Source organism: Pristiophorus japonicus, chromosome 23 (assembly GCF_044704955.1).
Source record: "Pristiophorus japonicus isolate sPriJap1 chromosome 23, sPriJap1.hap1, whole genome shotgun sequence".
In the NCBI taxonomy this organism is placed as follows: domain Eukaryota; kingdom Metazoa; phylum Chordata; class Chondrichthyes; family Pristiophoridae; genus Pristiophorus; species Pristiophorus japonicus.
In genome coordinates, this window is record NC_091999.1 from 44,197,004 (window position 1) to 44,223,325 (window position 26,322).

At 45.5% G+C, this 26,322-nt stretch overlaps 1 protein-coding gene and 1 pseudogene across 1 annotated transcript; one reads left to right on the top strand and one right to left on the bottom strand.

Moving 5' to 3' along the window:
* The first annotated feature begins 1,284 nt into the window (after positions 1-1,284).
* LOC139235509 (zinc finger protein 850-like) overlaps positions 1,285-26,322 on the top strand; it is an 84,594-nt pseudogene continuing 59,556 nt past the window's right edge.
* LOC139235660 (zinc finger protein 773-like) lies at positions 10,413-11,246 on the bottom strand. The gene has a single exon (XM_070866705.1). The coding sequence runs from the start codon at positions 11,152-11,154 to the stop codon at positions 10,453-10,455; it is 702 nt and encodes a 233-aa protein (XP_070722806.1). The 5' UTR covers positions 11,155-11,246; the 3' UTR covers positions 10,413-10,452.

Consider the following 26,322-nt stretch of genomic DNA (forward strand, 5'->3'; position numbering starts at 1 on the left):
TACCCCCAACCCTGTGAGCTATTATATTGTGCAGTAACCTTTTATCTGGCACCTTATCGAATGCCTTCTGGAAATGTAAATACACAACTGCTACTGGTTCCTCTTCATCCACCCTGCTCGTTACATCCTCAAAAGAACTCGAGCAAATTTGTCAAACCTGATTTCCCTTTCATAAAACCATGCCGTCTCTGCTTGACTATTATGGTTTTCTAAATGTCCTGCTACTATTTCCTTAATAATGAACTCCAGCATTTTCCCAATGATAGATGTTCAGCGAACTGCTCTATAGTTTCCTCCTTTCTCTCTCTCTCCCTCCCTTGTTGAATAGGGGTGTTGCATTTGAGGTTTTCCAATCCACTGGAACCTTGCCAGAATCCAGGGAATTTTGGTAGATTACAACCAATCCATCCACTTTCTCTGCAGCCACTTCTTTTAAGACCCCAGGATGCAGGCCATCAGGTCCAGGGGACGTCCACCTTTAGTCCCAATAGTTTGTCTCGTACTTTTTCTCCAGTGATAGTGATTGTTTTAAGTTTCTCGCTCCCTGTGACCCCTTGATTATCGATTTATTATTGGGATGCTTTTAGTGTCTTCCACCGTGAAGACCACACAAAATATTTGTTTAAAGTCTCTGCCATTTCCCCGTTTAATTCTCTCAGGGACCAACGTTTATTTTTGCTATCTCTTCCTTTTTATATATCTGTAGAAGCTCTGACTGTATTTATGTTCCTTGTCAGTTTACTCTCAATCTATCTTCTCCCTCTTTATTATTTTTATTAAGTCAATACTTAAAGCCACACAGCAGAAGGAAAGAATGTTCCATAGAAACTAGAATTGTCTCTTCTGAATTTCGATCCTGTACTTAGTGATGACTTTTGTAAACTCCTTTTGCAGGGTGTTAGAAGGAGAGGATTTGAAGGAGGGAAACTCAAACTAAACATCACTTCATGATCAGATAGAGTCACTCGATTCATCAGGACTTGAATATCATCGGCCTTTGAATGTGGAAGGAGCATTGTTTGTTTATTCTGTCTGTGGCGAAAGATTACAAACATCAGTGTGACTGAAAAAGCAGAGACCCACACACCCGAGTGAGAGTGTTTCAGTGCACTGATTGTGGGAAGATCTTTAACCAGTTACACAGCCTGAAAAACCATCGCACCATTCACAGCGGGGGAAAACTGTAAACGTGTTGTGTGTGGAGGAGGCTTCAACTGATCATCCAACCTGGAGAGACGGAAGCACACCCGCACCACGGAGAAACCGTGGAAATGTGGGGACTGTGGGAAGGGATTCAGCTACCCGTCTGCGCTGCAAATTCATCAACACATTCACACTGGGGAGAGGCAGTTCACCTGCCCCGTGTGTGGGAAGCCATTCACTCAGTCATCCAGCCTGGTGAAACACCAGCTTGTTCACACTGGGGAGAGGCCGTTCACCTGCTCTGAATGTGGGAAAGGATTCACTCAGTCATCCGATCTACTGGCACACCAGCGAGTTCACACTGGGGAGAGGCCGTTCACCTGCTCCGTGTGTGGGAAGGGATTCACTGTTTCATCCAACCTGCTGGCACACCAGCGAGTTCACACTGGGGAGAGGCCGTTCACCTGCTCGGAGTGTGGGAAGGGATTCACTGTGTTATCCAATCTGCTCAAACACCAGCGAGTTCACACTGGGGAGAGGCCGTTCACCTGCTCGGAGTGTGGGAAGCGATTCACTCGGTCATCCAACCTGCTGACACACCAGCGAGTTCACACTGGGGAGAGGCCGTTCATCTGCTCCGTGTGTGGGAAGGGATTCACTGTGTCATCCCGCCTGCTGACACACCAGCGAGTTCACAAGTGACTGCAGTGGTTAGATTCTGCTATCATTGCTGCTGTTAATCACATCCCAACTGAATCGTGTCCATTCCGACAGTTGAAGTTTGTTTCTGATGATAATAACCCCTATAACTGGGCTGGAATATAATATTTTGATGTTTCAATAACAGAGTGTGTCGACATTTAATGTTCCAAGATAAGAGGAGACTAATTGATGTCCTGTTACTGACTGCACCATTTTGGGGCCTTTTCTCCTTTCTAACTCTGGATTATTTCAGTTCTCATACCTTTGGTTACTCACGTGGACAAATGCCAGTTCCCCATACCTTCGAGTGCCTCTCCTCGCCTTGGTATTGTGGGAAGGTGTCGGTAACATGCCCCGGATCACTAAACACAAAACCCAGTCTGTGAATCACTTTCAGATACTGGACTTAGCGTGTGCCCCACAGCATCTCTCTCACCTTCGATGTGTGAATGGAGCATCACGCCTGCAAATCTGGGTTCAATTTAAATTTGAATTTATTCAGGAAATGTATTTAAGAAAATACAGATCACATCAAATAATTGGCAACGGTTTAGAGTCAACAAGATGAACAAGTAAATACATTCCGGCCCAATATTCCAGCTCTACATTCACAGGAGAAAGCCTGTTATCAAACTCCTCGAGTAGACAGAATATAGAACAATGCTAACTCTAAGAATATCGAGCATCTGTTGCAAATATCTTTCAAATCCCGACTGTTAAAATCTGGCGTTTTCCTTTCAGTTGAAGTGAATGGAAGATGAGAGGGGTGTTGGCATCCGGAACTCGGTTAATTCAGCTTCTGAAAGGTGTTCATGTTTAGTTCATTCCATATCGGGGAAAATGTGGTTGTTATCATTAGAGAGAGATTTCACTGAGCAGCAGTTGGTGTTTGCGAACAACTGGCCGTGGATATTTTCATCATAGAATGTTTAGATTAGAAATATTATGTTCGAATAAGAAAAGTTCAGAGACTAGTGGTTTGTGCTTGCCACAGGAAGACCAGTGTTTTACGTGCTTCTAACATTGTTGATGTATGTTGAAGAAAATGCAGACTTGTGTCTCTGGACTATGCCGTAGCCAAAGACTACCATATTAGGCAATGCCAGTTGCAGTTGGATAAGAGGTTGATGGAATAGCAAAAGATCCAGCAGTTAAAACAAAATTATCTCCAGTTATCTGCAGCATGCTGACAAAGTTGGACTTAAGAATTTAAAGTATTGAGTTAAATTATTGGGATCGATTGTTATCGAATTGAATTGTTGTAGAATAGAAAAGTAGTGAAGTTATGCTAAACTTGTATCGAACCTTGGTTAAACTTTGTGTGTGCAATTCTGGTCACCATATTATAAAAAGGGTATGGAGGCACTGGAGAGGGTGCAGAGAAGATTTACAAGGATGATACCAGAAAGGCGAGTGTATACCTATCGGAAAAGGATGGACAGGCATGGTGTCTTTTCTCTTGAAAAAAGAAGACTGAGAGGTGACCAAATGTTTTTAAAATGATGAAAGGTTTTGATAGAGTAGACACAGTGTTTCCACTTGTGGGGACCAGCATAACTGGAGGCCATGAACATAAGATAGTCACCAAGAAATCAAATAGGGAATTCAGAAGAAACCTCTACCCAGAGAGTGGTGAGAATGTGGAACTCACTGCCACAGGGAGGGGTTGAAGCGAATAGTATCGATGCATTTAAGGGGAGGCTAGACAAGTATATGAGGGAGAAGGGAATCGAGGGTTATGTGGATATAGTTAGATGAGGAAAGAAGGGAGGAGGCTCGAGTGGAGCATAAACGCCGGCATGGACTGGTTGGGCCGAATGGCCTGTTTCTGTGCCGTATATCCGATGTAATCCTATTGTCCAAGTCACACTGCTCGAAGGGGAAGATAAATGACCTGTATCCAAACGCGATTGTTACTTTTGTCTTCTTTGTAAAATGACAAAGTCTGGGCATAATTTGTTTGTGAAATTAAAACTGATTTTATATATATATATATATATATATATATTGCTAAGCGTCGCTGGTTAAACACATGGGAAGGAAAATTTAGCTCAAAATTGAGATAATTAAGTTTTATTTTTGAAAAAGTCCCGTCTCTGGGGTTCTGTCCAAACTATGTATTCAGAAATAAGTTTTTGGGGGAGACTGTTATGCTAAAGGTAACTAACATCCTTCCTCTTGTAGACTGAATTGATCTCTGGCATATTTTGTAGAATAAAAGGTCCAAGAAGAGGTTCGGTTAAATAAAATTAAACAAAGAAACTGGGTCAAAACTTGGACCAAGTGGGAATGTTTGATCGATGTTTAAAGACAGTATGATAATATTGTATTCGACAGTAAAGTTCCTCCGGGCTCATGAATGAAATGGTGAACACTGTATAAAATGTAATGAGAGGAAATGAGTGAGGATATAAGAAGAAAACAGGAAAGTTACACCTCCAAATAGAAATGTTTCTTCACTCATTGTTCCTGGGTGAATTGTCATAAATCACCTGGGTACAATCTGGTGTTAATGTAAATTCTTGTTAAAGTCAGGGAAATGTAGGAAATTGCTAAGATTTCTCTGAGATGTTTGTGTCATTGCCTACACTGAACAATAAGAAAACTGAATTTGATCGCCTGGCCACTACCCCAGACATCGGGACCGTGCAGAGGGAGATGAGCAAAGATCTTCAGACACCCCACGATCTTTTGATAAGATCACCTCAAATGGCTTGGATCAGATGTCACATGTGGCATGATACTGGGATACCGCTGCGTGTGTGTGTGAACGATTCTCAGGCATGCTCAGTTATCGACAACAGCACAACATGAAATGGCTAATGTGGCTCAGGAGAGTGAGAGAACTTTTTAAACCATCAAGGCCGTGACACATTCTCCATAGAGAAACCGACTTTGAAATAATCCGGATAGAGTTAAACACACTGCTACCTGTCAGAGGCATTAGAATTAACAGTGGCGAGAATGCTGACCAAATTAGGATTTCCTTACAGCTGGAATGGTCATCAGTTTCAAGGCCTCCACTAAGTACTGAACAAAGAAAGCTTGTAGAGAGGCTAAAAACAAAAAAAGTCAGCCTGTCTCTGTCTGGACAAGGTGCCATGGCTGTGTACAGATCAGCTACAAACTGAAGGTGGGAGATAAGGAGGCCAGACCTTACAAGCTCCATAAAAAAAACATGGATCCAAGTGAAAGGCGATCTCCAGTAGGAAACAGAGGACCTCAAAAGAGTGAGTTTTGGAATCCGTGATAAACCGAGGTATAGACCCTCAAAAGCATAATTTTAGTGGTAATAGAGAAAGAACCCTAAAGCGTGCTTCTTGGGAAGATTGGGAGACCAGGAAGACTCCCCTGAACCAGGTGGGTTAGGACACATCCTGACCCCAAACACTAAATTAATAGTGTTCACTTAAAGAGTTAGTATCACTCCAGGACAATAAGTAATTCAAGACCATTATAAAATACTTCAATACAAACTTAAAAGGTAATGACGACAGGTTATTTTAAAGTAAGAAATATTGTATGTTGATCAGTAATGTTAACTATTGGTTTGCCAAGTACAAACGCTGATCGTGATCATCATATGTGGGACTTAAATAAAATGACATCCCACCTCACAAAGAGAACTCGACCTGTCCCATCCAGTAAAAGAACCCACATTTAATGGACTAGAAGTAACTGAATTAGGAAATGTATTATATGACAATGTGTGTTTTTAAATTGTTCATTGAAATCAAAAGTTTTAAACATGAGCTTGAATCTATCAACTAGATTTTGTGAAGGGAGATATTCACAATTAATAGACAAAATGGGAAGAGAATTAGTAAAGAATGTGTTAGTAAAGAATAGAAAACAAGAACCAAGCAATGAGGAAGATGGAGAACACAAGGAGAATCAGTTTAAATCACAAGGAAAGTGAGAGCTGACAGGATAGCTCAGAATAGGAGCCACAGCAAGGTTAGCAGGAGTAAACAGAATAGATATAGAAAGTGAATGGGAACACGATGTGTCTTACTGGTGGTATTGTGTGTAGCCTCTGTGACATTTATGATGAATGTGGTACAGAAGGGACTGGACAAGAGAGAGAGTAATCAAATCCCTTTGTTTATTCATGAAGAACAACTGAGAAAATGGTTTAGGGGAACCAAGTCATAGGCTTTGATGTGATGCAGCCAATAGGAATGGGGATTTTGGCCCCGAGGGAAGAAGAAAGAAGTGAAGATATTAGACCAGTGGGATTGATCTTGCCTTTGCTAAAGAAAAGTGGAAATGAAACGAAACCTTGGCCGGTGTATCGGGTATAACCATTTGCAAGGGTGGAAGACTGAGTTAGGTCCGATCCATAAACAGTATGAGGAATATCCAAGATATCTGATTGAGAGGGGAGGAACTTGGATAGCACCAGATATGCAGTGTTGTACTCTGAAAGGGACAACATGGGTTTGTAGATGTTCCAGCTTGTGGGTTCACCTTCGACAAAGAATCTCCAGAATGCCAGATTGAAATAGTAAATGGGGTGAAGGCCAAACTAATACAGTGTATAAAGGAAAAGGACAGTATTGTGTGACTACTACTGTCACGTATATGACTGTGGGTTTAACCCGATGCCCCATACTAGAACATCACTTTAGCTTGATTCCACCGAGGAACACATGTATCGGTGCTAAACGTTGGTTCTGGTACATCATCATAACGCAACTTATCTGCAGATGAGACTGCCTCTGGAGGATGAAGCCATTCGAGTCATTCCACATATAGGACATTATATTCTCCCTGTTTCTGGCTTTAAAGCTCATAATTTAGCGAATTAGGACATCCCAGAAACACACAGTGCAAATCATATAGAGGAAGAGAGAGACAGATCAGGCAATCCCGAGACATGAGAATCAGGAATGGTGGAAAGTAGCATCTAGTTAGATTGTTCCAGCTGGGATTGGTGATAGCACGGATAATAGCTTCAGGGATTCTGGTCTTTGCATTATGCTGTAAGGAAGTCAATAAGGGACATTGAAAATATAAGAAAAGGGAAGGACGCTGAGAGGAAACCAGGATTAGTAAAGACAAAGAAAGATATAAAACACTTTATCAACAGGTAATGTAACCCATAAAAAAACCTGTAGGACAGGTTGACATGTGGACCCTGGTTAATTCAGCTTCTGAAAGGGGTTTATGTTTCATTCATTCGATAGAGGGAAAAATGTGGTTCGTATTATTAGGGAGAGAGAGAGACAGAAGAGCAACAGCTGGTGTTTTGCGACCAACCAGGCTTCGATATTCATAATAAAATGGATTAGAAGTATTGTTTGGATAAGATAAGTCCAGAACTAGTGGTTTATGATCACCGTGGCCAGGCCGCAATGCTTCTAAATGTGTTGCTGATGTAAACTTGTGTCTCTGGACTATGCAGTAGCCAGAGACTACCATATTAGGCAATGCCGGCTCCAGTTTGATAAGAAAACAGTCTATAAATGTAAGCTTTTTCCTTTGTTCGTTAGCGTGGAGATACCCGTGCCTGGTTACACGTGCTCCATCTGTGACTATACTCCACTTGTAAATTGATTATAAACAGAAGACTGAATTTGTTACTACTCAAGTGAACAAACAGAAGTTTGTTTTAAATCAACACTTGGTTCTTTTTTTAAGTTTGGAACTTCAAAACTTCCTTCGGAATTAAAAATCCGTTAAAACAGCAAAAATCATTCGTAAAGCTATCATCATTAACCTTGAATAAAACATAACTTAGTTAATTTCAATAACTCCAATTTAATTCGGACCAATATTTTATTAACTAAACACAATACAGAACAGATAAAATAAAACAAAATAGCACATGCTTACAGAACACAGTAAATTACATCATTGTTACTTTCAGGTGCTTTTAAGGAAAGATAAACTTGCTATAGAGGGAGTGCAATGAAGGTTCATCAGACTGATTCCTGGGATGGGGGGATTGTCCTATGAGAGATTGAGTAGACTAGGCCTATATTCTCCAGTGTTTAGAAGAATGAGAGGTGAGAGGCGACACCCACATCCCATGAACAAATTTTTAAAAAGATGTGAGATGTTTAAATTTGATCAAGGACACCAGCCAAATTAATAGAGACACTCCCTGTCCTTCAGGACCTGTGTCCAGGGGAGAAGCTGATGGGTTTATCTGATCATCTTTGGGATAAATGTTGTGCTCATCGAGCTGAGCAGCTCATGCCAGCATCAAACACTCTCCAGTCAGGCACAGCACGAGTTAGATACAGAGTGAACCCATCGGTCGCTCCCCGACACAGATACTGAGGGACAGGGAGTGTCCGGGACACTGACATTTCTCACTCAATAAGGTATAAATTGATCCTGTACCTCTCCCCATTAATCCTGGGCTCCACACGACTCGAATCCTGCTCCTGTTTCCCTTCCTGTAACAGCACTGAGCTCAACCCAGCCCATAATGAGCAAGGCTCAGGGAGGGTGGTTGCTAGGCACTGCAGTGATGTCATAAAGCAGGGCAATTCAGCCCAGCTGGTCCTCTCCTTGTCCCTTTAAAGGTGGAGAGCTGGGACATCCTGTCTCAATACACATCCCCCTGTTCATACTGAGTCCCCGGGGAAGGCCCAAGGCCCAGATTGTGGATCACAACCAAGGGGGAAAGAGGAGGAGAGAAGGGGAGGTAAATCAAGGAGTGGGGACGGAGTGGGGACTGAGGGGCATCAAGCTTCAGTTTTAGAGCCTGTAGACTTCAGGAGGGATCAGTGAGTTCTGTAGTTTCAGGATCCAGGGAGAGAACAAGGAACAGATGGGGAGACTGGTGTAGATTCCAGCACAGTGAGGATGTAGGGGGAGGGAGATTGTGTCGGGCCGTGTATTAGGGATGTAGGAGGGACAAGAGAGGAAAGGTCAGAGGAGCAATTACTGCAGCAGTGTCCATCAATAGTGAGAGAGAGAAGGTGGGGGTCAGAGTGGGCCCTGGACAGGCCGGTAAACTGTTTGTTTGCTGTGACCAGCTTTCCTTCTGTCACAAATAGCCTCCTGTAGCCCAGTGACACAAACAGCCCATTAAACGCCACCAATGTCCTTTGGTCTGGTGAGGTCTCCCTTTGTGAAACATCAGCTGTTGTTAAAGCTTCTCATTCTAACTCGCTCACAGTGAGACAGTATCCATTGTCCCTTTTATTCCATGGGCTTCATCTTTGCTGGTATTGGTAACACGCCCGGGATCACTAAACACAAAACCCAGTCTGTGAATCACTTTCAGCTACTGGACTTAGTGTGTGCCCCACAGCACCTCTCTCACCTTCAATGTGTGAATGGAGCATCACGCCTGCAAAGCTGGTTTAAGTTTATATCCACGTAGCAAATCTATTTAAGAAAAGCCTGTAGACCAATGAGACACTGTTCAGGTGCCAGTGTGCTGCTGGTTTGTCCGGCATTTTGCCAGTAATGGCAAATAACTGAACATTTCTCCCAGTGTAACCTTTGCTGTAATGAAATGTGTCTTTTAATAAGCCTCATGTCCTTGCTCATGTCTGCTGCAATTGTGTAGCAAGAGGATGTGAAATGATGGTGTTTGTATGAAGATGAGACACAAGGAAACGGTATCTGTGTGTGGCAGTGACACAGCCTTGTGGTTACAGGCAGAACCATGCACCGATATCCTCATGGTTATGGTTTGAGCAGGGTCAGTTCATGAATGCTCAAGCTAAGATGTGCCAGGGATCGGGAGCAGCGGCAGTAAATAAAATCTAAATGTAAATTCCGATGTAGTTTTTCTTCATTTATTGCTATTTTCATAGCTTTTGCTGAGTGTGGCCCATGCCAAGTGCCAGGATACTGGACCAGGCCCACCATAGAAAATGAGTTTGACACCTTGAGGTAGACAATGTCAACCAGATTCCCCCATCCACCAACCTAACAACTTCTTTACAAACTGAAGATAGTGTGTAAGACGTGACCATGTTTACCAGAATCCGTGTTCAGTATCTGTAATGGCCCCTTCCCTTTCCCCATGATGGAAAACAGCATCTCTCAGGATCCCTTCAAGCACCTTCCCAGTGATCGAGGTCACGTTGATGGGCCTTCAGTTCCCGAGCTCTGACTTGTGGCCAATTTGGAAAATGGGAACTACATATGTTACCTTCCAATCTCAGGGAACAACCCCTGACTCTACTGAGCTGTTGGAGATATGGGCAAGGGGCTGACAGAGCACCCGTCCCATCTCTTTAAACACCCTTGGGTGGATATCATCTGCACCTTACACGTCAAGGTTAACCCACGTCAGTGAAGAGAAATGAGAAAGACCAAAGTGCCGTTTGCCCCTCTCAGTGTGACCTTGAAGGACTGTATCCAGGCTGAAGTTTTCTCCCCATATGATCCTCCCCCCAGTGTGTCCTCTCTGAGCTCCAGCCAGGTGATGATAAACACACAGGTGGGAAAGACAAAAATCTACAGCAATGTGTTGAAAGCAACACGAATTTATTTGTCTATAACCCAAATATTAAACTCCAGTCCAGTTACTGGAGTTATTGACATCAGCAGAAACAAACCCCAACTGTCAGAATGAACATGGTTCAGTCGGGATGTGATTAACAGCAGGATTAATAGCAGATCCCAACCTTGCAGTCACCTGTGAACTTTCTGGTGCCTCAACACATGGGCTAACGTACTGAATCCCTTCCCACACTCAGAGCAGGTGAATGGCCTCTCCCCAGTGTGAACTCGCTGGTGTCTCAGCAGGTGGGATGATGTAGTGAATCCCTTCCCGCACTCAGAGCAGGTGAACGGCCTCTCCCCGGTGTGAACTCGCTGGTGTGTCAGCAAATGGGATGATGTACTGAATCCCTTCCCACACTCAGAGCAGGTGAACGGCCTCTCCCCAGTGTGAACTCGCTGGTGTGTCAGCAAATGAGATGATGTCGTGAATCCCTTCCCACACTCAGAGCAGATGAACAGCCTCTCCCCAGTGTGAACTCGGTGGTGTTTCAGCAGGGTAGATGAATGAGTGAATCCCTCCTCACACTCGGAGCAGGTGAACGGCCTCTCCCTCGTGTGAACTTGCTGGTGCCTCAACAGATGGGATGAACAACTGAATCCCTTCCCACACTCTGAGCAGCTGAATGGCCTCTCCCCAGTGTGAACTCGCCAATGTATTTCCAGCTGGGATGGGTAGTTGAAACATTTCCCACAGTCCTCACATTTACACAGTTTCTCCCCAGTATGACTGCACTTGTGTCTCTCCAGGTTGGATGATCGGCTGAAGCCTTGTCCACACACAGAGCACGTGTACTGTTTCTCCCCGCTGTGAACAGTGCTTTTCCCTTCCATGGTCAAAGGCCGATGATATTCCGTTCCCGATGAATCGAGTGACTCTGTCACATCTTAATGTGATGTTTGGTTTGAGCCTCTGGTCGACAAATCCTCCCCTTTTAATACCCTGTAAAGTGAGTTTCAAACAGGAAAAAGGGTGGGTGAGAGAGAACCCACAAAAACACAAAGGCAGGTTGTGAAATTGAGCTGAATGAACCTGGCTATTTGTGCGGCCATCAGCAGAAAATAAGTGACCATGAAAGCTGTTGGATTGTCGTAATAACCCAACTGGTCACTAATGTCTATAGGATTCACAACATTCTGGGACCCCCTACTCAATGGACATGTGTCTGGAATATAAATTGGAACTGTGTTAGACTTTTGGAGGAGAAATGTGGACAGAAATATCTCACTATTAGGTGCCTTTGGACTAAACTAAGGCCTTTTAGATTGAGTTTGGACATTTTAAATTGTATGCTGGGTCTGCATAGGGCTGCTAACCCACCTGGGAGGCAGGCCCCAGGGAGACATTAGCAGTCTAACAAAAGCCCACTTACCAGGGACCCAGATACATACATATTTTAATAGTTCTTAAAACGGCTATACAGAAAAACCCTGGATTCAGCAAAACACACAATGGACAGTATCAAGACCCGATTACATTCTAACGGCACCATTTGAAAACCCCATCAACACCTTTGGGAATCTTGTATCAGGCTAATACTCAATCAGCCCACCAAAATATCTCACAAAGGGATCACATTAGAGTTGATCAGCCTGCCAACATCGCACAAAAGCAGTCATCAGAAATCAATTGTGCACTCAGGTATAACTGGGGGCCTTGGTGGTGACTTTTGGGCTGTGGTACCTTTTGGGCATAGAAAGTAGGTGCAGGAGGCGGCCATTCAGTCCTTCGAGCCTGCACCACCATGCAACAGGATCATGGCTGATCATTCACCTCAGTACGCCTTTCCTGCTTTCGCTCCATATCCCTTGATCCCTTTCGCCGTAAGGGCCATATCTAACTTCCCCTTGAATATATCAAATGAACTGGATCAACAACTCTCTGCGGTAGGGAATTCCACAGGTTAACAACTCTGAGTGAAGAAGTTTCTCCTCATCTCAGTCCTAGATGGCCTACCCCTTATCCTTGGACTATGTTCCCTAGTTCTGGACTTCCCCAACATCGGGAACATTCTTCCTGCATCTAACCTGTCCAGTCCCGTCAGAATTTTATATATATCTATGAGAACCCCTCTCATCCTTCTAAACTCTAGTGAATACAGGCCCAGTGAATCTAGTTTCTCCTCATATGTCAGTCCTGCCATCCTGGGAATCAATCTGGTGAACCTTCGCTACACTCCCTCAATAGCAAGAACGTCCTTCCTCAGATTAGGAGAACAAAACTGAACACAATATTCCAGGTGAGGCCGCACTACGGCCCTGTACAACTGCAGTAAGACCTCCCTGTCCCTATACTCAAATCCCCTCGCTATGAAGGCCAATGAAGCATTTGCCTTTTTCACCGCCTGCTGAACCTGCATGCTAACTTTCAATGACTGATGTACCATGACACCCAGGTCTCGCTGCACCTCCCCTTTTCCTAATCTGCCACCATTCAGATAATATTCTGCCTTCGTGTTTTTGCCACGAAAGTGAATAATCTCACCTTATACTGCATCTGCCACGTGTTTGCCCATTCACCTAACCTGTCCAAGTCACCCTGCAGCCTTTTAGCGTCCTCCTCACAGCTCACACTGCTACCCAGCTTAGTATCATCTGCAAACTAGGAGATATTGCACTCAATTCCTTCATCCAAATCATTAATATATATTGTAAGTAGCTGTGGTCCTAGCACTGAGCCCTGCAGTACCCTACTAGTCACTGCCTGCCATTCTGAAAAGGACCCATTTATCCCGACTCTCTGCTTCCTGTCTGCCAAGCAGTTCTCTATCCACATCAGTACATTACCCCCAATACCATGTGCTTTAATTTTGCACACCAATCTCTTGTGTGGGACCTTGTCAAAAGCCTTTTGAAAGTCCAAATACACCACATCTACTAGTTCTCCCTTGTCCACTCTACAAGTTATATCCTCAAAAAATTCTAGAAGATTTGTCAAGCAGGATTTCCCTTTCATAAATTCACGCTGACTTGGGCCGATCACGTCACTGCTTTCCAAATGTGCTGCTATTTCATCTTTCATAATTGATTTCAAGATTTTCCCCACTACTGATGTCAGGCTAACCAGTCTATAATTACCCATTTTCTCTCTCCCTCCTTTTTTAAAAAAGTGGTGTTACATTAGCTACCCTCCAGTCAATAGGAACCGATCCAGAGTCGATCGACTGTTGGAAAATGGTCACCAATGCATCCACTATTTCTAGGGCTACTTCCTTAAGTACTCTGGGATGCAGACTATCAAGACCCGGGGATGTATTGGCCTTCAATCCCATCAATTTCCCTGACACAATTTCCCACCTAATAAGGATTTCCTTCAGTTCCTCCTTCTTACTCTACCCTCGGTCCCCTAGTATTTCCGGAAGGTTATTTGTGTTTTCCTTTGTGAAGACAGAACCAAAGTATTTGTTTAACTGGTCCACTATTTCTTTGTTACACAGTATAAATTCACCTGAATCTGACTGCAAGGGACCTACGTTTGTTTTCACTAATCTTTCACATATCTATATAGAAACTTTTGCAGTCAGTTCTTATGTTGCCAGCAAGCTTCCTCTCATACTCTATTGTCCCCCTCCTAATTAAACCATTTGTCCTCCTCTGCTTTATTACAAAATTATCCCAGTCTTCAGGTTTGCTGCTTTTTCTGGCCAATTTATAAGCCCCTTCCTTGGATTTAACACTATCCTTAATTTCACTTGTTAGCCACGGTTGAGCCATCTTCCCTGTTTTATTTTTACTCCAGACAGGGATGTACAATTGTTGAAGTTCATCCATGTGATCTTTAAATGTTTGCCATTGCCTATCCACCGTCATCCCTTTAAGTATCATTCATCAGTCTATTCTAGCCAATTCATGTCTCATACCATCAAAGTTACCTTTCCTTAAGTTCAGGACCCTAGTCTCTGAATTAACTGTGTCACTTTCCATCTCAATAAAGAATTCTACCATATTATGGTCACTCTTCCCCAAGGGGCCTCGCACAACAAGATTGATAATTAGTTCTTTCTCATTGCACATCACCCAGTCTAGGATGGCCAGCCCTCTAGTTAGGTCCTTGATACATTGGTCGAGAAAACTATCCCTAATACACTCCAGGAAATACTCCTTCACCACATTGCTACCAGTTTGGTTAGCCCAATCAATATGTAGATTAAAGTTGCCCATGATAACTGCTGAAGAGAGAAAGCAGTGTGCAACTGGGTTAAACTGTGGAGAAATCCTTTGGTGAGCATAGTCCCTGCAATTTATGAGCCGAGCTCAGTTAGTGTCGTGGTGGGAGGTGTTTTTTTTCACTGCATAGCCTCTGTACCCGTTGCGTATATGTTTTCCCCCTTTTTCTGTACATTTTGTTATATGCTATTCAGGTAATTAGTGTGGTGTGCTATTTCCTAAATAAAATATTTGTTCTTGCACCAAACAGTTGTCTGTCTACATCTATCACATCTCCTAAATAATTCCAAGCCCGAGAACCAGGGAGTGGGACGATTCGGACCATCAAGGTCAGAAAAGGCTGACACACCCACCACCCCCTACATGTCCTTCAGGGACAGGAACTCACCACCCGGTCTGGGCCGACACAAGACTCTGGTCTCTATGGGAGGAGGGAGGGGTGGGCGGGGTGAAGGGGAGGGAATGTATACATCTGCAACTCGACCAGAAATTTGACAGAACCTCCCAAACCCACAACCTCTCCCACCCAGATGGACCAGGGCAGCAGGTGCTTGGGAAATCCATCACCTCCAAGTTCCCCTCCAAGTCTCACACCATCCTGACTTGGGCATATATCACCGTTCCTACATCATCACTGGGTGAAAATCCTGGAACTCCTCACCTAACAGCATTGTGGGAGGGCCTTCACCACACGGACTGCAGCGGTTCGAGAAGGCCCACCATCACCTTGTCAAGGGGCAAATGGAAATTGGAAATATATTCTGGCCCGACTGGTGACATCCACATCCCAAGAATGGATTAAAACAAATCTGTTTATTGAAAGCCCCTACAGAAATACTTGTTCCTAAAACAATACTCTTCTACATTGTGCTGGCAGTGTCTGTTTCACAACCTGATCTCCCCTAGAATCCACCGCTGTTGACAGTCTCTCATCGGAAATTGTTGGGCCCGACTGGGCCCAGAGGTACTGGGGGTTAAACCCAGCAGCTTCTCCCCCTCTCCAATCCAGCTCAAACTGATGCAACAAACAGACCCACACAGGAGGCCAGGGAGCGACTTCCGCATCCAGCACCCACCCTGATACAGAGCGGCTCTGGATTGGTCGCTCTGTGTTTCCAGTATCGATGCACTGAAGATCAGCATATGAGGGAGGTGAATAGAGGCTGATGATGAGAGAGTTAGAACCATAGAATCAGAGAATGGTTACAGCACGGAACAAGACCATTCGGCCCGTCGAGCCCATGCCAGCTCTCTGCAAGAGCACCTCAGCTAGTCCCACTCCCCCGCCCTTACCCCACAGCCATGCAAATGTTTTTCTTTCAGATACTTATCCAACTCCCTTTTGAAAGCCACAATTGAGTCTGCCTCCACCACCCTTTCAGGCCGTGCAATCCGGATATTAACCACTCGCCACGCAAAAAGGTTTTTTCTTGTGTCGCCTTTGGTTCTTTTGCCAATCACCTTAAATCTGTGTCCTCTGGTTCTCGACCCTTCTGCCAATGGGAAAAGTATCGCTCGACCACTCATGATTTTGAACACCTCTGTCAAATTTCCTCTCAATCTTCCCTGCTCTAAGGAGAACACAAGAAATAAGAGCGGGAGTAGACCATTTGGCCCCTCGAGCCGGCTCCATCATTCAATAAAATCATGGCTGATCTGATCCTGGACTCAACTCCACTTACCCCTCGCTCCCATAAACCTTTACTCCCATATCGCTCAAAAAATCTGTCTATCTCCGCCTTAAATATATTCAATGATCCAGCCTCCACAGCTTTCTGGGGCAGCGAATTCCACAGAATTAGAACCCTCAGAGAAGAAATTCCTCCTCATCTCAGTTTTAAATGGGCAACCCCTTATAATGAAACTATGCCCCCAGTTCTAGATTCTCCTATGAATGGAAACACCCTCTCTGCATCCACCTTGTCAAGCCCTCCAGTATCTTTTATGTTTCAATAAGATCACCTCTCATTATTCTGAACTCCAATGAGTATAGGCCCAAACTACTCAACCTTTCTTCATAAGTCAACCCCCTCATCTCAGGAATCACCCAAATGAACCTTCTCTGAACTGCCTCCAATGAAAGTATATCCTTCCTTAAATACAGAGACCAAAACTGTTCACAGTACTCCAGGTGTGGCCTCACCAATACCCTACAGTCGTAGCAGGACTTCTCTGCTTTTATACTCTATCCCCCTTGCAACCCCAGCTGCTCCAGTCTGTCAAGGTAACTGAAGTCCCTCATCCCTGGAATCATTCTCGTAAATCTTTTCTGCACCCTCACCAAGGCCTTCACATTATTCCTAAAGTGTGTTGCCCACAATTGGGCATAATACTCCAGTTGAGGCCGAACCAGTGTTTTGTACAGGTTCATCATAATATCCATGTGTTTGTACTCTATACTTCTATTTATAAACAGGGATACTGTCAAGTGTAGTATAAACAGGGACAGGGTCTAGTGTAATATAAACAGAGGCAGGGTCGAATGTAATATAAACCGAGACTGTGTCATGTGTAATTATAAACAGTGACATGGTCTAGGGTAATATTTAGAATGACTCCTGGTGCCATGAACTAGTGAGTACAGAAATAGGAGGATAGAGCAGATGAATGCCTGGCTGGAGAGATGGTGCAGGAGGGAGGGCTTTAGATTCCTGATGCATTGGGACCGCTTCTGGAGGGAGGTGGGACCTGTACAAACCGGACGGGTTGCACCTCAACAGAGCCGGGACCAATATCCTCGTCCGGGGGGGGGGGGGGGGGTTTGTCAGTGCTGTTGGACAGAGGAAAAAAGCAGGAAAAACAGGTAAAAACAACAAATTTAAAGCTCTTTGTCTAAATGCACATAACATTTGTAACAAAATAGATGAGTTGACGGCACAAATAGATACGATCTGATAGCCATTACAGAGACGTGGTTGCAAGGTGACCAGGACTGGGAACTAAATATTCAGGGGTATTTGACAATTCGGAAGGACAGACAGAAAGGAAAAGGAGGTGGGGTAGCTCTGTTAATAAAGAATTAGATCAGTGCGTTAGTGAGAAACGATATTTGCTCAGAGGATCAAGATATTGAATCAGTTTGGGTGGAGATGGGGAATAATAAAGGGAAAGTCACTGGTGGGCAGAGTCTATAGGCCCCTAACAGTAGCTACACTGTTGGACGGAGTATAAATCAAGAAATAATGGAGGTTTGTAATAAAGGAACGGCAATATTTATGGGTGATTTTAAACTTCATATTGATTGGACAAAGCAAATTGGCCAGGGTAGCCTTGAGGAGGAGTGCATAGAGTGTATCTGGGATAGTTTCCTTGAACAGTATGTTGTGGAACCAACCAGGGAGCAGGCTATCTTAGATCTAGTACTGTGTAATGAGGCAGGATTAATAAATGATCACGTACTAAAATGGTTGGTGAGAAATTTGGTCCTCAAACCAGGGTCCCAAGCTGAAATAAAGGAGACTACAATGGTATGAGGGCAGAGTTGGCTAAAGCGGACTGGGAAAATAGATTAAAGAATGGGACGGTTGATGAGCAGTGGCAGACATGATTGAGAGGGAAGATAGGTTATGAAAGAAAACTAGCACAAAATATAAAAACAGATAGTAAGAGTCCTTCATGGTAGAAGACACTAAAAACATCCCAGCAGTGGATAAGCGAGAGGCAAGAGATCGGGAGGAACGCAATACAATCACGATCACTAATGACGTAGTACGAGGTAAAATAATAGGACTAAAGGCAGACAAGTCCCCTGGACCTGATGGCTTGCATCCTAGGGTCTTAAGAGAAGTGGCTGCAGAGATAGTGAATGCATTGGTTGTAATCTACCAAAATTCCCTGGATTCTAGGGCGGTCCCAACAGATTGGAAAGCCGCCAATGTAACGTGCCTATTTGAAAAAGGAGGCAGACAAAAAGCAGGACAATTGAGACCAGTTAGTCTAACATCTGTCATTGGGAAAATGCTGGAGTCGATTATTAAGGAAGCAGTAGCAGGACAGGGATCGGTGATGGGTCTTCAACTAATTACAATCCATATTAATGACTTGGATGAAGGGACCGAGTTTGCTGTTGTTACAAAAATTGTGCGGAGGACACAAAAAATCTGCAAAGGGATATAGACATGTTAAGTGAGAGGGCAAACATTCGGCAGATGGAGTATAATGTGGGAAAATGTGAAGTTATCCACTTTGGCAGAAATAACAGAAAAGCAAATTATAATTTAAATGGAGAAAAATTGCAAAGAGCTGCATTACAGAGAGACTTGGGGGCCTTGTGCATGAAACACAAAAAGTTAGTATGCAGGTACGGCAAGTAATCAGGAAGGCAAATGGAATGTTGGCCTGCATTGCAAGGGGGATAGAGTATAAAAGCAGAGAAGTCCTGCTGCAACTGTAAAGAGTATTGGTGAGGCCACACCTGGAGTACTGCGTACAGTTTTGGTCTCCGTATTGAAGGAAGGATATACTTGCATTGAAGGCTGTTCAGAGAAGGTTCACGAGGTTGATTCCGGAGATGGGGGGTTGACTTCTGAGGATAGGTTGAGTAGGTTGGGCTTATACACATTGGAGTTTCGAAGAAATGAGAGGTTATCTTATTGAAACTTAATGATAATGAGGGGGCTCGCCAAGATGGATGCAGAGAGGATATTTCCACTCATAGGGGAAACTAAAACTAGGGGGACATAGTCTCAGAATAAGGAGCCGCCCATTTAAAAGTGAGATGAGGAGGAATTTCCTCTCTGAGGGTGGCAAATCCCTGGAATTCTCTGCCCCAAAGAGCTGTGCAAGCTGAGTCATTGAATAATTAAAGGTGGAGATAGACACATTTTTGAATGATAAGAGAATAAAGGGTTATGGAGAGCGGGCAGGGAAGTGGAGCCGAGTCCATGATCAGATCAGCCATGATCTTATTGAATGGGGAGCAGGCTCGAGGGGCCAAATGGCCTATTCCTGCTCCTATTTCTTATGTTCTTATGTTATAGACTGTTTTCCCTCCACTCCCAATTTTCACCACCAATTCTGGCTGCGTTCAGTTCGACACTCACTGGCTCCCCTCCATCTCCTCCCCTGAAGGTGCTGGCTCTGGCTGGGTTCAGTTCTACACTCACTGGTTCTCCTCACTTCCCTCAAGATGCTGACTGTGGCTGGGAACAGTTCCACACTCACTGGTTCGCCTCTCCTCCCCTGAAGACGCTGGTTCTGTCTGGGTTCAGTTCCACACTCACTGGTTCCCCTAGCTCACCTCCGCTGATGGTGCTGACCCTGGCTGGGTTCAGTTCTGCACTCACTTGTTCCCCTCCCTCTCATTATCAGAGGGTGCTGACTGGCTGGGTTCAGTTCTACACTCACTGGTTCCCCTCCCCTGAAGGTGCTGACTCTGGCTGGGTTCAGTTCTACACTCACTGGTTCCCCTCCTCCCCTGAAGGTGCTGACTCTGTCTGGGTTTAGTTCTGTACTCACTGGTTCCCCTCCCCTGAAGGTACTGACTCTGGCTGGGTTCAGTTCTACACTCACTGGTTCCCCTCCCCTGAAGGTGCTGACTGTGGCTGGGTTCAGTTCTACACTCACTGGTTCCCCTCCCCTGAAGGTGCTGACTGTGGCTGGGTTCAGTTCTACACTCACTGGTTCCCCTCCCCTGAAGGTACTGACTCTGGCTGGGTTCAGTTCGACACTCACTGGTTCCCCTCCCCTGAAGGTACTGACTCTGGCTGGGTTCAGTTCTACACTCACTGGTTCCCCTCCCCTGAAGGTACTGACTCTGGCTGGGTTCAGTTCGACACTCACTGGTTCCCCTCCCCTGAAGGTACTGACTCTGGTTGGGTGCAGTTCCAGACATTGACATCATTCACTTGGTTCCGACACCAAGATAGCAGCGCATGCGCTATGCTACTCACTGAACCAAGATGGCGGAGCGATGAACCTGCCTTCCTATACGAAGATGGCCGCCGTTAGCCTGGGCCTGTGGCCGGGAGAAAGCCCCGAAGCTGCAACCGCCGATATTCCGGTTATTATTCCGGGCTTGCGGCGGGCACCGGATGTTTATGAAGCCTCCCCGGCTCCCCGCTGGTCCATTATTCCTCTCCGTCCCGCTGAAAAGGAGACTTCTGAGGAGCCTGTACAAACCGTGTCTCCTCCGCCATTACACGCACCGCGCATGCTCCAAACACATCCAAGAACCGCGCCTGCGCACTAAGCTCCTCTAGTCTGGATGCGGCTCATTCTTCCGCGCGGGGCATGCTGGGTACATAAGACCATGAGAAATTGGAGCAGGAGTGGGCAACCCGGACCCCCGAGCCTGCTCCCCATTCAATAAGATCATGGCTGGTCTGATCATAGACTCAGCTCCACTTCTCTGCCCGCTCCCCAGAACCCGATACTCCATTATCGCTCAAAAATATGGCTATCTCCACCTTAAATATATTCAATGACCCAGCCTCCACTGCTCTCTGGGGCAGAGAATTCCACAGATTTACACCCTCTGAGAGAAGACATTTCTCCTTATCTCAGTTTTGAATGGGCTGAGGAGAAAGGCTGCATTTGTAAATAGAACATGATTTACTGTGATTGCATTGGGCACTGAAACATGTTCACTCCGGCAGCTCTACTTTGTTTCTGATGATCTTAATAACCACTATACCTGAGCTGGAGATTAATATTGTGTATAAATGTTGAATAAATTATCTTTGTTTCAAACACAGTGTGTCGAATATTTGATTCCTCGATGATCAGAGGAGACTAATTGATGTTCTGTTACTGACTGTGCCATTTTAGTGCTTTTTCTTAATCTAACTTATGTCATTTCTCACCTAGTTCGCCTTCTATCAAACCCCAAACTTGTTCCATTTGAGTACGAGTTGTAGTTGTAGTAGACTTAACTGCAGTGTGTCAGTTTAAACTCAACTGAAATCCTTTGAACCACCCCTTTATTGAACCATCTTGCATAAGGTTCGAAATCCGTTACTTTCTGTAACCTGTTTTTGTAACCGATTGAATTTTACAAACTCATCCACACATTTTGCACGTGATGGCCTGTCAAATATACTGATATTTGTAATTGTCATTGCCACAAACTCCGTTCCCTAGCCACAGACTCTGTCCCTCTCCCCAACTTCTGTCTGAGCCTGAACCAGACTGTTTGCAACCTTGGTGTCATACTTAACCCTGAAATAGGTTTTTTAACCAGATATCCACGGCATAATTAAGACTGCCTATTTCAATCTCTGTAACATCATCCGTCTCCGCTCTTGCCTCAGCTCATCCACTGCTGAAGCCCTCATCAATGCTTTTGTTACTTCTGGACTTGACTATTCCAACGCACTCCTCCCACATTCGACTCTAGATAAACTAGAGTTAATCAAAAATTCGGCTGCCCATGCCCTAACTCGCACCAAGTCCAGCTCACCCATCACCCCTGTCCTCACTGACCTACATTGGCTTCTAGTTAAGCAACGCCTTGATTTGAAAATTCTAATATTTTTAAAGCACTCCATGGCGTCATCCCTCCCTAGCTCTGTAAATTCCTCCAGCCCCACAACCACCATCCTGTCCCACACCCATGAGATATCTGTCTTCCTGAGCATCCCTGATTATAATTGGTGACGGTGCCTTCTGTTGCCCAGGTCCCAAGTTCTGGAAAACCCAGCCTAAACCTTTCTGTCGAACCCATGCTGTACCTGCTCTGGCAGTTTTTGATGGGATAGTGTAGAGCAAGCTTTTCTCTCTTATCTAATCCATGCTGTATCTTCCCTCGTAGTGTTTGATGGGACAGTGTAGAGTGAGTATTACTCTGTATCTAACCTGTGTTGTTCCTGCCCTGGGTCTGTTTGATGGGACAGTGTAGAGTGAGCTTTACTCAGTATCTAACTCGTGCTGTACCTGCGATGGGAGTGTTTGATGGATCAGTATATGGAGAGCTTTGCTCTCTGACTAACCCGTGCTGTGTCTGTTGTGCGAATGTTTGATCGGACAGTGTAGAGGGAGATTAATGCTGTATCTAACCTATGCTGTACCTACCCTGGGAGTGTTTTGGGCAGGCTAGAGTGAGATTTAACCTTTAATAACCCACGCTGTACCGACCTGGGAATGTCTGGTGAGACAGTGTAGAGGGAGCTTTACTCTGCATTTAACCTGTGTTGTCATCATCATCATAATAGGCAGTTCCTCGGAATCGAGGAAAAATAGAAGGAAGACTTGCTTCCACTCCTGAAGTGAGTTATTTGGTGGCTGACCAGTCCAATATGAGAGCCACAGACTCTGTCACAGGTTGGACAGATAGTCATTGAGAGAAGGGGTGGGTGGAACTGCTTTGCCGTATGCTCCTTCCACTGCCTGCGGATGATTTCTGGATTCACTGTCTCTGCTTAGGGCAGTCTTTGATCAGGGACTCCCAGGTGTCAGTGGGGATGTTGCACTGTATCAGGGAGGCTTTGAGGGTGTCCTTGTAATGTTTCCGCTGCCCGCCTTTGGCTCATTTGTTGTGAAGGAGCTCCACATAGAGCACTTGCTTTGGGAGTCTCGTGTCTGGCATACGAACTATGCGGCCTGCCCAGCGGAGCTGATCAAGTGTGGTCAGTGCTTCAATGCTGGGGACATTAGCCTGGACAAGGACGCTGATGTTGCTGTGCCAGTCCTCCCAGGGGATTTGCAGGATCGAGCGGAGACATCATTAGTGATATATCTCCAGCGACTTGAGGTGACTACTGTACATGGTCCATTCCTCTGAGTCATACAGGAGGGCGGGTATTACTACAGCCCTGAAGACCATGAGTTTGGTGGTACCTGCCCTGGGAATGGTTGATGGGACAGTGTAAGGGGAGCTTAACTCTATATCTAACCAGTGCTGTACCTGCCCTGGGAATGTCCGGCAGAACAGTATAGAGGGAGATTTTCTCTGTATCGAACTGATGCTGTATCTGCCCTGGAATGGCTGGACAAGTCAGAGGGAGGTGTAGTCTGTGTCTAACCTGTGCTGTACTTGCCCTGGGAACGTCTGATGGAACAGTATAGAGGGAGCTTTACTCTGTATCTAAGCCATGCTGTACCTTCCCTACAAGTGTCTGGTGGGAGAATGTATTGAGATCCTTAATGTGTACCTACTCATGTCCGTTATACTCCGTAGAGGATGAAATCCACACTGTGACTCCGGAGGAGCTCCTCAGCCACAGGGAGAAGACGGTTGAGGAGGATTCAAGCGATGGCATTTCCAGGGTGAATCATCTGTAATTGCCGCAGTTGGACATGTCCCCTTTGTAAAAGATGGTCACGATTATTGCATCTCTGAGATCTCCAGGCATGACCTCCTTCTTCCAGATGAGAGAGATGAGGTGATGCATTTGTGCCAATAGTGCCTCTCCGCCATACTTTCGTGCTTCATCCACTTATTTCATCCACTCCCATTGCCTTGTTGGTCTTGAGCTGGCGGATGGCCTTTTCTACCTCGTACAGGGCTGGGGTTTTGCTAAGATGGTGGTGGATAGCATGCTGTGGGTTGGAGTCGAGGACACTCGAGTCAAAGGCAGAGTCTCGGTTAAGGAGATCTTCGAAGTGCTCCTTCCAGCGGGTTCTGACTGCCTCGGTGGCCTTAATGAGTGTTTCCCCGTTCTTGGCCAACAGTGGGGTGTGCCTTGGGTGGCTGGGCTGTTGGTGGCCTTGACTGCGGTGAAGGATCCTCGCACATCATGGCTGTCAGCCAGCTGCTGAACCTCCTGTGATTTCTCCACCCACCATCTATGCTTTAGGTCACAGGTTTTTTCTTGGACCTCGGCCTTAAGCCACCTGTAATGCTGCTTTGCTGGTCCCGAGTTGGGTTGTTGTTTTAGGCTCAGAAATGCGCTGTGCTTGCGATTTATTATCTCTTGGATCTCCTGATCATTTTCATCAAACCAGTCCCAGTGTTTCCTCGATGAGGCCAACATCCTCAGCATCGAAGCACTGACCACACTCGACCTGCTCCATTGGGTGGGCCACATTGTTCACAACTATTTTAAGTAGAACAATAATCAAGTGCCCCCCTGATTAAAGGGGAGGTCACACTCAAGAAACTTTCATTAAAGTGCCCCCTTGTTTTTTGTATTGAGGGCACCAAAAACACAACTTAATAATTCAACATAAAAGGAACCTTTGTCAAATCAAATCAAATTAATTTTAATAAAAATTCTGTTCTCTCTTGAAATGATGCACTCCAATCTCTGCAGTGTCCATCTCTTGTGGACACGGCGTGCTCCACCTCCAAGGATACCCTGGCTCGCCACATTGTTCACATGGCTGACACAAGACTCCCAAAGCAAGCATTCTGCTCAGAACTCCTACATGGCAAGTGAGCCCAAGGTGATCAGAGGAAACATTTCAAGGACACCTTCAAAGCGTCCTTGATAAAATGCAGCATCCCCACTGATACCTGGGAATCCCTGGCCAAATTCCACCCTAAGTGGAGCAAGTGCATCCGGGAGGGTGCTGAGCACCACGAGTCTCATCGCTGAGAGCATGCAGAAACCAAGCAGAGGAGCATGCGGCAATCCAGACCCACCCACCCTTTCCTTCAATGACTGGCTGTCCCACCTGTGACAGAGACTGTAATTCCGTATTGGAATGTTTAGTCAGCTAAGAACTCACCTTTAGAGTGGAAGCAAGTCTTCCTTAATTTCAAGGGACTGCCTATGATGATGATAACGTGTACCTAACCTGTGTTGTGGTTGTCCTGTGAATTTTTGGTTGGCTGTTTAGAAAGACGTTTACACTGCATTTAAATTATGCTGTACTTGCCCTGGGAGTGTTTGATGGGACAGTGTAGAGGGAGCTTCACTCTGTATCAAACCCCTGGTGTACCTGCTACTGGTACGCTTTCGGCCTTCTGTAAGAGGTCGGCACCGGAGGGACTGGAGTGCATCGTCACCTCGAGCAACCAAATTTTAATTTGATTTAAATTTACCATCCAAAGTTTAATGAGTTTATTTTGTTGGTTTTCGTGCCCCCTCCCTTTAATCAGGGGGCATTTGTTTTGCAGGTCAACAACAAAATAGTTGTGCTGTACCTCCCCTGTGATTGTTTCTTGGGACAGTGCAGAGGGAGCTGTATTCTGTATCAAACCCGTGCTGTACATGCCCTGGGAATACCTGGTGGGACAGTGTGCAGGGACCCTCACTGTGTATTTAACATGTGCTGTACCTGCCCTGGGAGTGTTTCATGAGTCAGCGTACAGCAAGCTTTAAATTGCAACTAACCCGTGCTGTATCTGCCCTGGGATTGTTTAGCACAGTACAGAGGAAGCTGTACGCTGTATATAACCCGTGCAGTATCTGGCCCACTCCTGCTCCGATTCCTCATGGTCTTATGTACCCAGCGTGCCCCGCGGGGGACAATGTGCCGCTCCCAGACTTCAGGAGCTCAGTGCGCAGGCGCGGGTCAAGGTTGTGTGTGGAGCATGCGCGGTACGTGTAATGGCGGAGCAGACGTGTTTTGGACAGTCTCCTCAGAATTCTCTTTTTCAGCGGGACGGAGCGGGGTAAGGGACCAGCGGGGAGCGGGGGAGGCTTCATAAACAACCGGTGCCCGCCGCAAGCCCGGAATAATAACCGGACTATCGGCGGTTGCAGCTTCGGAGCTTTCTCCAGGTCATAGGCCCGGGCTAACGGCGGCCTTCTTTGTACAGGAAGGCAGGTTCCGCGTTCCGCCATCTTGATTCAGTGAGTAGCACAGCGCATGCGCGGCCATCTTGGTGCAGGAACAAAGTGAAAGATGTCAGTGTCTGGAACTGAACCCAGCCAGAGTCAGTACCTTCAGGGGAGGGGAACCAGTGAGTGTAGAACTGAACCCAGCCAGAGTCAGTACCTTCAGGGGAGG

What these genes read in the sequence shown, in the direction of transcription:
- LOC139235660 (XM_070866705.1), bottom strand. Translation starts at nt 11,154, where the DNA reads ATGGAAGGGAAAAGCACTGTTCACAGCGGGGAGAAACAGTACACGTGC.